General features: G+C 47.0%; 4 protein-coding genes across 4 annotated transcripts; 2 read left to right on the forward strand and 2 right to left on the reverse strand.

Moving 5' to 3' along the window:
* Positions 1–4,659: 4,659 nt before the first annotated feature.
* On the forward strand, positions 4,660–7,494 carry PIM1 (ATP-dependent Lon protease PIM1; the record flags this gene model as incomplete). Its single annotated transcript, XM_018881616.1, has 1 exon — positions 4,660–7,494. One exon carries the CDS (start codon positions 4,660–4,662, stop codon positions 7,492–7,494), a length of 2,835 nt encoding a protein of 944 aa, XP_018734192.1.
* Positions 7,495–8,804: 1,310 nt separating this feature from the next.
* On the forward strand, positions 8,805–9,215 carry STE18 (Ste18p; the record flags this gene model as incomplete). Its single annotated transcript, XM_018881617.1, has 1 exon — positions 8,805–9,215. The coding sequence occupies one exon, from the start codon at positions 8,805–8,807 to the stop codon at positions 9,213–9,215; it is 411 nt and encodes a 136-aa protein (XP_018734193.1).
* Positions 9,216–9,670: 455 nt separating this feature from the next.
* Positions 9,671–11,362, reverse strand: ASN2 (asparagine synthase (glutamine-hydrolyzing) 2; the record flags this gene model as incomplete). Its single annotated transcript, XM_018881618.1, has 1 exon — positions 9,671–11,362. One exon carries the CDS (start codon positions 11,360–11,362, stop codon positions 9,671–9,673), a length of 1,692 nt encoding a protein of 563 aa, XP_018734194.1.
* Positions 11,363–11,832: 470 nt separating this feature from the next.
* AWJ20_4539 (uncharacterized protein) lies at positions 11,833–12,780 on the reverse strand (the record flags this gene model as incomplete). Its single annotated transcript, XM_018881619.1, has 1 exon — positions 11,833–12,780. The coding sequence occupies one exon, from the start codon at positions 12,778–12,780 to the stop codon at positions 11,833–11,835; it is 948 nt and encodes a 315-aa protein (XP_018734195.1).
* Between the last annotated feature and the right edge of the window lie 382 nt (positions 12,781–13,162).

A 13,162-nucleotide genomic window follows, 5' to 3' on the forward strand; every position in this document is an offset into this window, starting at 1 on the left:
GGACAACGAATTCCAAATATTCAAAGGTCAATTATACATTTTTCAAATGCAATACTGGCAGCATAGTCATATCTGTATTACAGAGGAGGTCGAAAAATCAAAATTCCGTATCTTATTTGCTTCATTTAACAGGAGCGTAATAAAAACACTTTAAACAACTATTTAATAAATTTAAATCCCATTATTATCACGTCTACAACGCCTTTTTATTCAACAGAAAACGGATCACACTCTGACTGAATCAGTGCACGTCGAGATTGGCAGCCGCACAATGTTCATAAATCCAGCATCGAGGGATCATGTTGTGAACCTCAGACATGTCGCAGTTGGCAACGAAGCTGAAAAGCGCAATTAGGATCCAGGATGGCATTGCCTGCTCGCGGCTGCTTAGCATTGGCAACCCCGACCTCGTGCAGATAGCATCATCCACCAATGAAGCCATGATTGGCGGGCAAATCCGGTCACAAATGCCCGACGAGCTGTGGGCAGAGGTGGTGATTTGCTACTGGAAAGTGGCCCATCTCATCATCCGAAACGACATTGTCGAAGCATACTCCGCCCAAAACGCTCTCCTAGTGTAAGTCAGCCCATCCCTAGAAGTGACACAGCAACTAACAATTCTCCAGCGCCATCAACCGGGTGGCAGATCGCACCGACAACTGGCTCCTACCCGTCCTATACGTCATTGCCAAAGAGCTCCGTCAGATCTCGAACTTGGTAGGTAATCCACTGGTGGAGGTCTGCCTCCGGCGGCTGGGGCTCCGCCCCAGACCCTGGTTGCTCCTCTCGCTGCGCTCGAGTCGGGCGTCGACGGTCCCAGCAACTCCTGCGAAGCAGGAGCAACCAGGGTCTGGGGCGGAGCCCCAGCCGCCGGAGGCACACGGCCCCACCACAATTGACCCGGTTACTAACATCACAGGGCGACTCGACGCTGAAATCGAATAGTGAGATGAAAAAGACTCACCAGACCAAACAGGAGGAGGCTACTAGGACCATCAACCGGTCGTTCAATATCTGTCTCAACGACCGCAACCCGGAGATCGATTATACTAAGAAATGGGGAGCGTATTTCTTTGCCGGAGAACTGTTCAAGACGTATTTCAAGGTAAGTTCATTTGGGCTGCTACGAGAAAAGTTGAGTTCTAACGAGTTTTCCAGCTGAATAAACACCCGCTGGCGAAAAGTGTTATCAAGGTGCGCAATGCCATGGTCAACGAGCTGCCACCTCTCGAAAAATATCCCAAGTCGCATAGAGTCACCTATTTATACTACTGGGGAGTTCTACTGTTCATTGACGAAGACTACGAGGCCGCCGAAACCCGTCTGGCAGAGGCGCTTTCGTTGTGTCTCAGAACAGCTACTAAAAACCAAGAGTAAGTACACAGCTATAAAAAGGCTACTGGGTAATCATTAAGATGCTAACAAGAAAAACAGGGCCATTTTGCTGTATCTCATCGCATCCAAGCTGATAGTTAACAGTCAAAAACCGGTGAAAGGCAGAGCGTATCTACCCAGTAACGAGGTGTGGACGAGGTTTCCGAGACTCGAGTCAGCGTACCGAGACCTGATCGAGGCGTGTAACAGCGGAAACATCCGACAGTTCGACAAGCATTTATTTATTAGACGCCGGTTATTTGTCAATCGGTACATCTATCTCGCAATGGAGAAAGTGCGTACCATTGCCGTGTACAACCTTTTATATCGAGTCTACCTCTTGGAAGGAAAACCCAGCCGGCTCTTAGTAGACACTGTAAGACGCAGTTTAAAGCTGGCCGGATATTTCAACGAGCAACAGGGGCTCATTCTCGACACCTCGAGCACCGACCAACCAGAAAAACAACTCGACACATACGAACTCGACGAAACAGAATGCATCCTCGCCAACTTCATCCGCCAGGGCTCTCTTAAAGGCTACATCTCACACGAGCGCCGAACCGTGGTCTTACGGAACACTGGTGCATTCCCGTTCCAGGACTAGAACCTGTAGCTACTGAAATGAAAACATTTTTGGGGCCCACGTGCCTCCGGCGGCTGGGGCTCCGCCCCAGACCCTGGTTGCTCCTCTCGCTCCGCTCGAGTCGTTCCGTCCACGGTCCCAGCCATCTCCTGCGAAGCAGGAGCAACCAGGGTCTGGGGCGGAGCCCCAGCCGCCGGAGGCAGCACTCCAGGCCCCGACACGGCCCCGGTCGGCTATAGGAGGCAAGCGGCGGCCGGACGAGAATGACCGGGACGGAGAAATGGCAGTTATCGTGGTCGGTTGCGCGATGAGATGCTCGGGTGGGGCAATGCCTCTAACGGCAGCGAGCAGTATCAGTATGCGGGTCCGAACGGTCGAGTCTTGATAAGGTTTGAAATTCTCGCGCTAGCAGATCAGATTAGACCCAGTTTTTTTCGCAGCTAGCGCCAGAGAGCCGGGTTAGTGAGTGGGTGGGTGGGGTGGATTTGTGGGCCGATAAGTGAGGGAGGGACTCGGTAAGTGGGCCGGCAAGCCAGTGTTGCTAATCGTGTCAGTCAGGAAAAGTCAGCACACAAAACCATTTTCTTGGTCGATTTAATTTGAATGCCGAGCGTAGTTCTGGGTCGGCGAGTCATCGGAACAACTGAAATCAGGAACCGACCATGGTAACATTAACAGTGTTTTTGTTTATTTCCTCGGGATGGGGTCCCGGGCCCGGGTCAAATATTGAGCCGACCGGGGTCCCTAGAAGCATCAGCAGCGGCATCAGCAGCAGCGGCAGCAGCAGCTTTTAGCGTAAGCACATAAGCACGTAAGCACCCCAGTTTCGGAGGTACTGAAATGCATGCAGCCCCGGCCGATTACTCCCAATAGCACACAGCCCCGGATGACCATGCAGCAACTAAGACGTTCTCGTGTGGGGATGGGTGAGCTAATCAGGCACATGCTGCATAATCACACTGGCACATGCCCCCCCCATGGCTCCGTAATATTGCCTTTGGCATGGGCAGGCAGGGCAGAACATTACAAATTTCTAGTGCCGGCCGGTGGGGGCGTGTTTGGATGTTCCATGTTTGCTTGCGTCATCACCCGATCTCGATGCTCTATATAAATTGGAGATAATCCGGCATGGTGTGAAAAATTTCATCCCTTTTATTTTATTATTTTATTTCATTTTCTGTGACGAAAACATTTTTGACAAAGTCTTGAAGTATATTGGTGTATTACAATATACGACTAGAACCGCGAACGATCAAAAGAAGATTATTTTATTACAACAAGTATCATCCGTCTGTTTAGAAACATAAACACTACTGTGATATATTCGTTGCCACTACATACCATAAGCAAAGCAACACCACAACAGAACAACCAAAACATACACAAACAACCTAACTTTGAAAACAAAGTACTTATAAAATGTCGACCTCATCTCACCGACCATCATTTTTGTCACTGACTTCGCCTCTTCTCCAGGCTTCTCCAGTTGTTGGTGAAGCGGACCAGATCATCCCTGGCACCTTGAAGCTCAACGAGCTGGCTGAAGACGCCATTGTCGACGACGAGATTTCTTCGGCCGATATCATCAGTGGAGCCAACAAAGAGCGCCGTTCAAGCTCCATGTCCGGCACACCCCTTAGCTTGGGCCCCCCTGTGGAGGGAGAAGGGTTCCGACCACGTGCTAACAGTAACCTTGGCTACTAAGCAGCCATTACTGCTACTACTGCTACTACTGCCAGCCGCTATTGGGTGCAAACCCTGTTCCTAGACCACTTGTTATGATGCCCACTGATTGATGACCGTTTATTTAGTTGATCAATGTTTTTTTTATGTTAATTTATTTATTTGATGTTGATGTTAATCCGCTAGTCTCCGAACCCAGCCCATCTGTCCACCCCCGCCAGCTGCACCAGTCCACTGCCGGAGAAGCGCATTTTCTACTCCGCCAGATCCCCCGGCCCAGACTGCATCCAAAGAATGTTCTGGACTCCCCTCACCCGACTCGAGCGAAGCGAGAGGAGCCACGGGGTCTGGGGCGGAGCCCCAGCCGCCGGAGGCAGGACCCGGGGGCCGTGTGTGTGCCTCCGGCGGCTGGGGCTCCGCCCCAGACCCCGAGGCTCCTCTCGCTTCGCTCGAGTCGGGGCGTTGGGGGTGAGTGAGTCCGAGGTTTACAGGAGGAGCGGCTGGGGTGGAGGGAGGGGGAGAGAGTTGCCGAGGCAGGCGGAGGTGGTGCGAATGTGATTGATAAGGTAGCATTTGGAAGGTTCCTTGCCCCGATTAGCCCCGCCATTTGCGATTGGCAGGGTTGCATTTGGCACCCCAGTTGGCCGAAGCTGGCTGGTATGGGTAAATAAATAAACCTGGGCCTTCTTCTTCGTTTGTGGCGCTTATTCTTATAAATCTCGCTTGTGATTGTTCAGTGAAACTGCACGGTTATTGTCAGGATAAAAGCTTTGATTCTTGGATTTAATTCGACAGTGTTGCTACTGCTGATTAGCTCTATTGTTCGCTGCTATTGTGTGTTACATTGAGACAGTTGAGGTAGCATCGTGTGACATTGGATCTGCCTGCCATATTTCGTACCCGACTTTACTTGTTTTCGTTCTTAATTCGTAAACTTCGATTTTATTTTTATTTTTTGATTTGATTTGTTTTGAATTTGATTTTTTGTTATTGTTTTTGGTAGTGGGTGATAAGATATAATGAGAGATCCGGTTCAGATTACCATTCCAATTCTTGTTCTGCCGTCACCTACCATTCTTTTCCCGAGCACAGCTCTTCGTATTACACTTCCTCGGGATGCAAATGATCTGGCCACTCGGGCTATTGGTATTTCCAAGTTCAACAAATTAAGAAAGTTGGTCGATATCAAGTCGGAGAAAGATGTCATTATTGGTGTCCTGCCAAAGGAAATCGGTAGTGAGGATATTCACCACATTGGAACTTTAGCAAGGGTGGTATTGCGACCTAGCGAGTCGTCCGATTTGTACTCATCGCCAGCTACTCGAGATTCGATTCTACTTCAGGGTTTGACAAGGTTCAAGTATGTTGAGGATTATGAAAAGGATAATTCGGTCGACCGGTCTGCTCGCCAGGCTCGAGTACTTGTCTATGATTCGGGTTTTCTTGACAAAACGAATAGTCAAGACAAACAGTTGCATGATCAAATGGAAGAGTTGAAACAGGTAGTTCGCAAAATGATCCAACCTTGGGGTGCTAGTGGTCTATCTGCCATGCAAAGGTTCCTGGCATTTGCTCAGGGTGTGCTTGCTCCTGGCATGTTGGTTGATATATTTGCTTCTGTCCTGCCGTTGTCACAGGCTGATAAACTTAAATTGTTAGATGCCATCGATGTCAAGTACCGGTTGGAATTGGCAATTGAATCAATTGAGAAACATGCTGAATCGATTATTGCTGCACATAAGAAGAATCAGGAATTTATTGCTAATAGTCCCAGTCCTAACGGTAATACCCTATCTAAAAAACAACGGGAAGCTCTTTTGCGATATCAACTCAAACTTATTCAAGACAAGCTTGACGAGCTGGAAAAGGGTCCAAATGGTGATAATAGCAATGCCACACCCAGTTCTAAGAACGAGGTTGGATTCCCCATTCCACCGAGAAAGTCGGCTGCCCCAAGATTGCCTGCTCCAGCAGATGAGAATGACGAGGATGACGAAGACGGGCTAATTAAGCTTGAGCAAACGCTAAACTCGCTCAACTTGCCGGACGAGGGTCGTAAGATTGTAAATCGAGAGCTTAAACGATTAAAGAGAATGAACGCTAATCAAGCCGAGTACCAAGTATGTCGAACTTACCTCGAGACCATTGCCGAATTGCCATGGAATAATTTCGACAATGATCAGCTCGACAATTCGGTTATTGCCAAAGCACGACAGATTTTCGATGTAGACCACTATGGGCTGGAAAAGGTTAAGAAGCGTCTGCTCGAGTATCTTGCAGTTGTATATTTGAAGCAACAACAGCAGCAGAAAGAAAAGAAGGAGTTACCTAAGCCTGCTACTTCTGTATCTACCGTCACTGCTGCTTCAGGAGGAACTTCTGTACCAGCTGAATCCGAATCTAAACCTAGTCCAGTGCCAGCACCAGCTATCAACCAACCTATTACTCAAACTCTGCACAAAGAAAAGGCACCAATACTTTTATTGGTAGGTCCACCAGGTGTGGGAAAGACGAGTCTTGCCAAGTCGGTTGCACATGCTCTTAACCGTCAATTGTACAGGATCTCCCTTGGAGGTGTGCGTGACGAGGCAGAGATTCGTGGACACCGAAGAACTTATGTGGGAGCTATGCCAGGTATCTTGGCACAAGCACTTCGTAAGGTTCAAGTTATGAATCCCGTTATTGTGCTTGATGAAATTGACAAGCTTAGCCAAGGAAATACCGGCACCAGCGGTGATCCATCAGCTGCCATGTTAGAAGTTCTCGATCCTGAGCAAAATTATAGCTTTGTCGACAGATATATCAATTTCCCTATCGACTTGTCTCAAGTTTTGTTTATTGCGACAGCCAACACCACCGATACAATCCCACGACCCCTGCTGGACAGAATGGAGACCATTTATATCGATGGATATACATACCTCGAGAAGCAGCACATTGCTGAAAACTATCTAATCCCCAAGCAACTCGCTTATAATGGTCTGGAAAAGGGGCAATATATTGTTCCACCTGAAGTTATCGATTATATTGCTACCAGGTACACAAGAGAAGCAGGAGTACGTAACCTGGAGCGTGAACTTGGTACTTTGTGCCGAGGAAAAGCCGTCGAACAACTCGAGAATTTGAACAACAAGATCTTATCCAAGGCTGTTACACCAACTGCTATTACAATTGAAGAATTGCCTAAGTACCTGGGTCTTGAAAAGTTCCAAGACGATGTTGTTAATGATGAGGTTGATGAATATGTTGTTGCAGGAGAGACAAAGCACCGTCACTCAGCTGGCTTGGTTAATGGTTTGGCCTATATGGGCAGTGGTAACGGAGGACTTCTTGTATTCGAGGCCACTACTATGCCTGCTGGATCTGGAAATCTCAAACTCACTGGTAAACTTGGCGAAGTTATTTCTGAAAGTGCCCAGATTGCATTGTCGTGGGTTCGTTCCAATGCATCTCGTCTTGGTCTGCCATCTGACGTCTTGAAGAACATCGATATTCATCTTCATGCCCCAGCTGGTGCTATCCCCAAAGACGGTCCTTCTGCTGGTGTCGCCATGACACTCACTCTAGTCTCACTTCTTCGTAACAAGGAAGTCCCTAGAGACATTGCCATGACAGGCGAAATTACACTTCGAGGTAAAATCCTGCCTGTAGGCGGTATCCGTGAGAAGCTTCTCGGAGCACATTTAGCTGGCATTCGCAAGGTAATTCTCCCTCACCATTCTGCCAAGACTGTGCGAGACGAGTGTGCATTCCTCAAAGATATCGATATGGAAATTGTCTATGTGAAGTACATTTGGGACGTGTTTGCCTATGTCTGGCCTGACGAGAAAATTGTGGCTGACAGCCATCTATAAGCATATCTTAGCATTATATATATTTAAATAACAGAGTATTATCAAGAGTAACGTTAGTCCGCCAGGAAGCTGTTTATTTAGCTTTGGCATGGCAGAGGACTCAGAGTCTGGATCTTGGTCGGTAGTCGGTTCGACGCCGCACACAAAATGTGGATCTCATAAATCATAATCTAACACGGAGAATCAACTGTCATTGCAATTTCTCAGTCAACAAGTTGAAAAACAGGTTAAAAGAACAAACAAACTCACAATGGTAAGTATCGAAATGGGACTCGATTATCAAGTGTATACACTAACATAGCATTTAGGAACATCCCGCATTTACCATGGCCGGTCTCTGCAGTGTTGGCGGATTGACTGGTTTCTACCTCAAAAAATCTAAGCCTTCGTTGTTTGGTGGTCTTACTGTTGGCGCTTTGTACGGTGTATCAGGATACCTATTGAAGCAGAATGCCAATTGGGGTATTGAATTGGCTCTCTTCTCGTCAGTTTTGCTGGCGGGTGCAATGGTTCCTCGGGCCCTGAAAACCCAAAAACCTCTCCCAATTGCACTTGTCCTACTCGGTACTCTCAATGCTGCTTATTATAGCAAGAAGTATGCTGAGTTCATGTAACGTTACTTTCAGTTAATGAGAGCTTTGCTTTTAATAGTGTTTTTTTTTATTTTTTGTATATATATTATTCTCCACTCTACTATACGCGGCATAGACACGAATATGCTCATGACCCTAAACTTGTCACGATAATAAGTGCATCTTCCTTTAATTGATGGAAAGACTCAAACGACGAGTCAATTCAGGGTCCCAAATATTGACTATGGAGAATTACCTGGATAATTGCATTCTGTGTATACCATAAAATATATAGATATATATATTAAGGTTCAGAAACTGTGCTTAAAGCCGTTTTCTTGGTCAATTTCTCTCTATGATATTATTGCATGTAAACTCATGTAAATTCTACTCAGTATCGTTCTACTCAGTACGGAATCAGCTTATTTGCTTTTCATTTGCTTCTTAGAATCTAAGAACGGTTGGTCTCTCCGGCATGGACGTTGAGAATCATCGTCGATCAATGCACGATAAGCCTACATGTCAGATGAGGCATTCTATTTCGGTATCACAATTGGCAGCTTCCTGATCAGAAAATGAGGCAGCCATTTGATTATCCAATGATTATAGCAGGGTAAATGGAAGAATCCAGCACTACAATCTGTTGGTTTTGAATGCTCTTCACTTATACCCGAAACCTCTAGTGCACTGGCTTGCCAGTTAGTCATGAACAACCAAAAATACTATGGATACAAGAACATGCCCACAAGTGCCATGGAGCTTGTGACCCTTGATACTGCTGATATTGCAAATCTCGGCTATCCGCAAAAACCAGGTCACCCACCAAAGGGAAGTCCGAGAAAAGGGAATCCGTCCAAGGGTCGTCGTGGTGTCCCTAAGGCATTGACCAGGGCACGCATTGACCAGATTAAAGCCGAAAGACAGTCGGAAATTATGTACCACCTGAAGTTGAAACGAATGATCGAGAGAAATGCCCGGCTTCGCAATGAGCTAGCCAAAGATAGGATTTATGCCTCCAACGCATGTCTATCTCTAATAAGATACATGCACACGACTCGCGACAGACTTATACCTCCTTTATGGGGCTATTTAGAGGAAGAAGAGTCCGTCATTGAAGAACCTAGTTCTACGTGCTGTACCATAAGCTAATAGACTCATTGTATGTACTAAGCAAATCTGGCATTCTGGACTGGGACTCTGTCCCAGTGAATTGGCCCTTGAAAAAGATGCAAAGTTCAAGTCATCCGAAAGGTTTCTAGAGGGGTGATGGAACGATAGATATGATCAATTTTGAACTTCTACGTGAAAAGCGCCGCCAAACATCGGCAGCTAATAATTATTCACTAACATTTTTATGAGCTTCAAGTGACCAGTTATTTCAACCATGGCCACTTTGAAGTTCTGAATGTCTCAACTCGTTCATTTAGCTCCTGGATGGATTTTATAATAACACAGGTGGCCCGACGCCCGACTCGAGCGAAGCGAGAGGAGCAACCAAGGTCTGGGGCGGAGCCCCAGCCGCCGGAGGCACTTGAAGTCAGAGAGAGAACAGCTCCAGACACCAGAAGTAGATAACAAGAGTCTATTAAATGTACGTAAATATTTTAAGCGCTTTCATCAACATGGGCTTCGTGAGACTTGACGTAACGGCCAGAAGGATCCTCAGCACAGCCCCAGTCTGCCTTGGGGATCCATCTCATGACCGTGCTGGCAGCAGCAGGTTGAGGGAAAAGCTCGTCGAACATGGTTCTGTACCAGAAAGCCTCTTTAGTAGTGGGAACGTCGTCCTTCCACAAGTCAGCGCCCTTGGCAAATTGCTCGTCAGAAACAACCTTGTTAGCAGTGTCTTTAAGACCATCGATCCATGAGTAACCGACACCGTCAGAGAACTGCTCCTTTTGTCTCCAAAGGATCTCGCTTGGCAGGTAGTCACCGGTATCGAAAGCCTTACGGAGAATATACTTCTCGATCTTCTTCTCGGAAGGCACAATCATCTTATCTTGAGGGTCAATGGCCATAGCGACCTCCAAAAACTCCTTATCCAGGAAAGGAACACGGGCCTCCAAACCCCAGGCCATGGTAGACTTATTAGCACGCAAACAATCGGCGTAGTGCAAGTTCTTAACACGAGAAACAGACTCCTGGTGGAAGTCCTCCTTCGAAGGAGCAGCTCCAAAGTAAAGGTAACCACCGAAAATCTCGTCAGATCCCTCACCAGAAAGAACCATCTTGACACCTTGGGCCTTGATCTTTCGTGACAATAGATACATAGGAGTAGATGCTCTAATAGTGGTGACGTCGAAAGTCTCTAAATGGTAGATAACATCGCGAACAGCATCCAATCCTTCTTGAAGAGTGAAAGTGTGTTCATGGTGGATAGTTCCAATATATTCAGCGACCTTCTTAGCGGCAATCAAATCGGGAGCACCTGGCAAACCGATAGCGAACGAATGCAGTCTAGATCCACTGGTGTTAACCAGGTTACCTTGAGTATCAACACCAGCCAAATGATGATCAACAGCAGACTCGGGAGCAGCCTTGTTGGTTTCTCTGGCACCAATGGCAGCAATAAGCGACGAGTCTAAACCACCAGAAAGTAAAACTCCATAAGGAACTTCACTCATAAGTCTCTTTCTAACAGCCTTTTCAAGAGTCTCTCTCAATAGAGTGTAATCAACAGGTTTAGTAGGGATCTTTGAAGCATCCCACCAGCCAGGTTCGTAGTAACGAGTGATTTTGTCGGTGTCAGAGTCATAAACATGACCAGGAGGGAATGCTTCAATAGTATCACAGTCATCGACCAAACATTTTAATTCAGAAGCGAAAAACACAGTTTCTGGCAATTTCGAGTTACGGCCGATATACAGAGTAGTGATACCAATAGGGTCTCTAGCAGCGATAATACGGTCTTTCTTGACATCATAAAGAACAAATGCAAACATACCATCGAGGTATTTAGGAGCATCAGCACCATACTTTTTATAAAGAGGGATAATAGGTTCACAATCTGAATGAGTCTTGAATTCGTAATCAGCAAATTCTTTTCTTAGCGCCTGGTGGTTATAGATCTCACCATTGACAGCCAAAGCAAACTCCTCGCCCTTACTGGTAATAGGCTGAGCTCCAGTATCTAAACCAACAATAGCTAATCGCTCGTGTGCGAGAATCGTGTTGTTGGCAATGAAGTTACCGCTCCAATCAGGACCACGATGACGAATCCGCTTTGACAGCTGGAGCGCCTTGGACTTGAACTCCTCGGCCTCGGGATATCTAAAGAAAGCACAAATACCACACATTATGATACAAAAATAATAAAAAAATGGCCTTCACAAAAAAAACCTCTGTGATGAAACAAACTTGTACTGGCGCAGAAGATCCTGTTTATAAATGTCAGGTCAGATCAAAAGAGTCAGAGCTTAAACTGAAAAATCCCATGCAATCCATCCACTGCGAATGAGTCAACCCCAATCGGGCTGCACCTATCTCCAGGGCATGGGCACCCGTATCACCGCTATCGCGGACGTGCCCTAACCGCATGAGTCCGTTAACGGGGCATGCCTCCGGCGGCTGGGGCTCCGCCCCAGACCCTGGTTGCTCCTGCTTCGCAGGAGATTTCTGGAACTGTGACCGTGGACGAAACGACTCGAGCGAAGCGAGAGGAGCAACCAGGGTCTGGGGCGGAGCCCCAGCCGCCGGAGGCAACCCCACCCCCGTAGTGTAATAAAATAATAATAAAATAATAATAATAAATGGCAGTCGGGCCGGCCTAATCGTCGTTGTGGTTGTGATTGTTGTTGTTGTTGTCGTCGTCGTCGTCAATGTCGACGTCTTCGCTCTCGGCAGCGCTGGCAGTGGGCGTGGCGGTGGCCGAGGCGGCGATTTGCTCGTCCATTTCGACCTTGAGTTCGTAGCAGATGTCGAAACATTCCGACAGGAGCGCGTTGAGCATTCCCTGGCCCTCGGGAATTGTGTTGCCAACCATGAATTTCCCATCCACTCGCAGGTTGTCGATGGATGCCAGCTTCATTTGGTACGGGTACAGCTCGCGGGCCGACGACAGCCCGCCCATTCGCTTCACTTCTAACAGACATCGTCGGGTCGTTGTCAGCTGGTTGTGAATGGGTGTCAGTGCTTCAGATACTGGTTCAGACGACTCGAGTAGTTTGTAAATGATGGCGTAGCATCGGCGAATCAGGTACAGGAGAATTGACTGTCCTTTGGGTGGTGGAGCTGACGGATCGTCAGAACTGGCGGCCGTTCCGTCACCAGAATCGCCTACTCGGAATACTCCATTCACTCTGAGATCATCAATCTCTTGTAACTTTTTCTGGTAAAAGTATAAATCCGTCTCTCTTAATGTCCATCGGTGTGTGATCAGAAGTCCTTCTAAGGTCCCCTTCATTTCCACCAGTTGGTTATAGATAGGTTTTAGCTCCTCTGCAACATGGTCTTCGTGTGCTAGGAAATCGTTGATAAGTGTATGACACTTTTCTAGAATACCATTGACAGTCGACTGGCCCGATTCAATGGGCTTGCCATCGGCTCCTACAAACTTATCATCCACTCGAGTACTCTCAATAGCCCGCAAATCGTCCAACAGCGGTTTCAAACTGTTGGCAGAAAACTTGGGTCGTGACCCAATGGCCATAATCTCTCGACGAATATAAACCAGTTTCTGAAGAACTGGCGTCAATTCCGGTGATATGGTCTCCATTGATTGTTGTACTTTATCCAGAGTCTCTCGACACAGATCCAATCGTTTACGAAGAAGTTGGATAATCTCCGGATCTTCTTCATCAGTATCCTGGTCAACGATTCGTGCAATCTCTTTCAATCGAGCTCTTATTGGCTCGACATCATTTTCTGTATATGTCGAGCTTTCACTCAAATGATCCAGTAGTCGTTGAACAGTACTCAACGACGCGAACGTGGCAGGCGCTTTATTCGTGATTCCAACAGTTAGAAACGCTAATGAAATCACCTGGAACAAGTCGTCCAAAACAATATCCACTCTATTCTTTTCATTTTGCAGCTCCGGTGCTGATCGGATAGCCAGCACTTTTTTGATTTCCTTCTGAACTTGTCCATATATAGCC

Source organism: Sugiyamaella lignohabitans, chromosome C (genome assembly GCF_001640025.1).
Source record: "Sugiyamaella lignohabitans strain CBS 10342 chromosome C, complete sequence".
Lineage (NCBI taxonomy): Eukaryota > Fungi > Ascomycota > Dipodascomycetes > Dipodascales > Trichomonascaceae > Sugiyamaella > Sugiyamaella lignohabitans.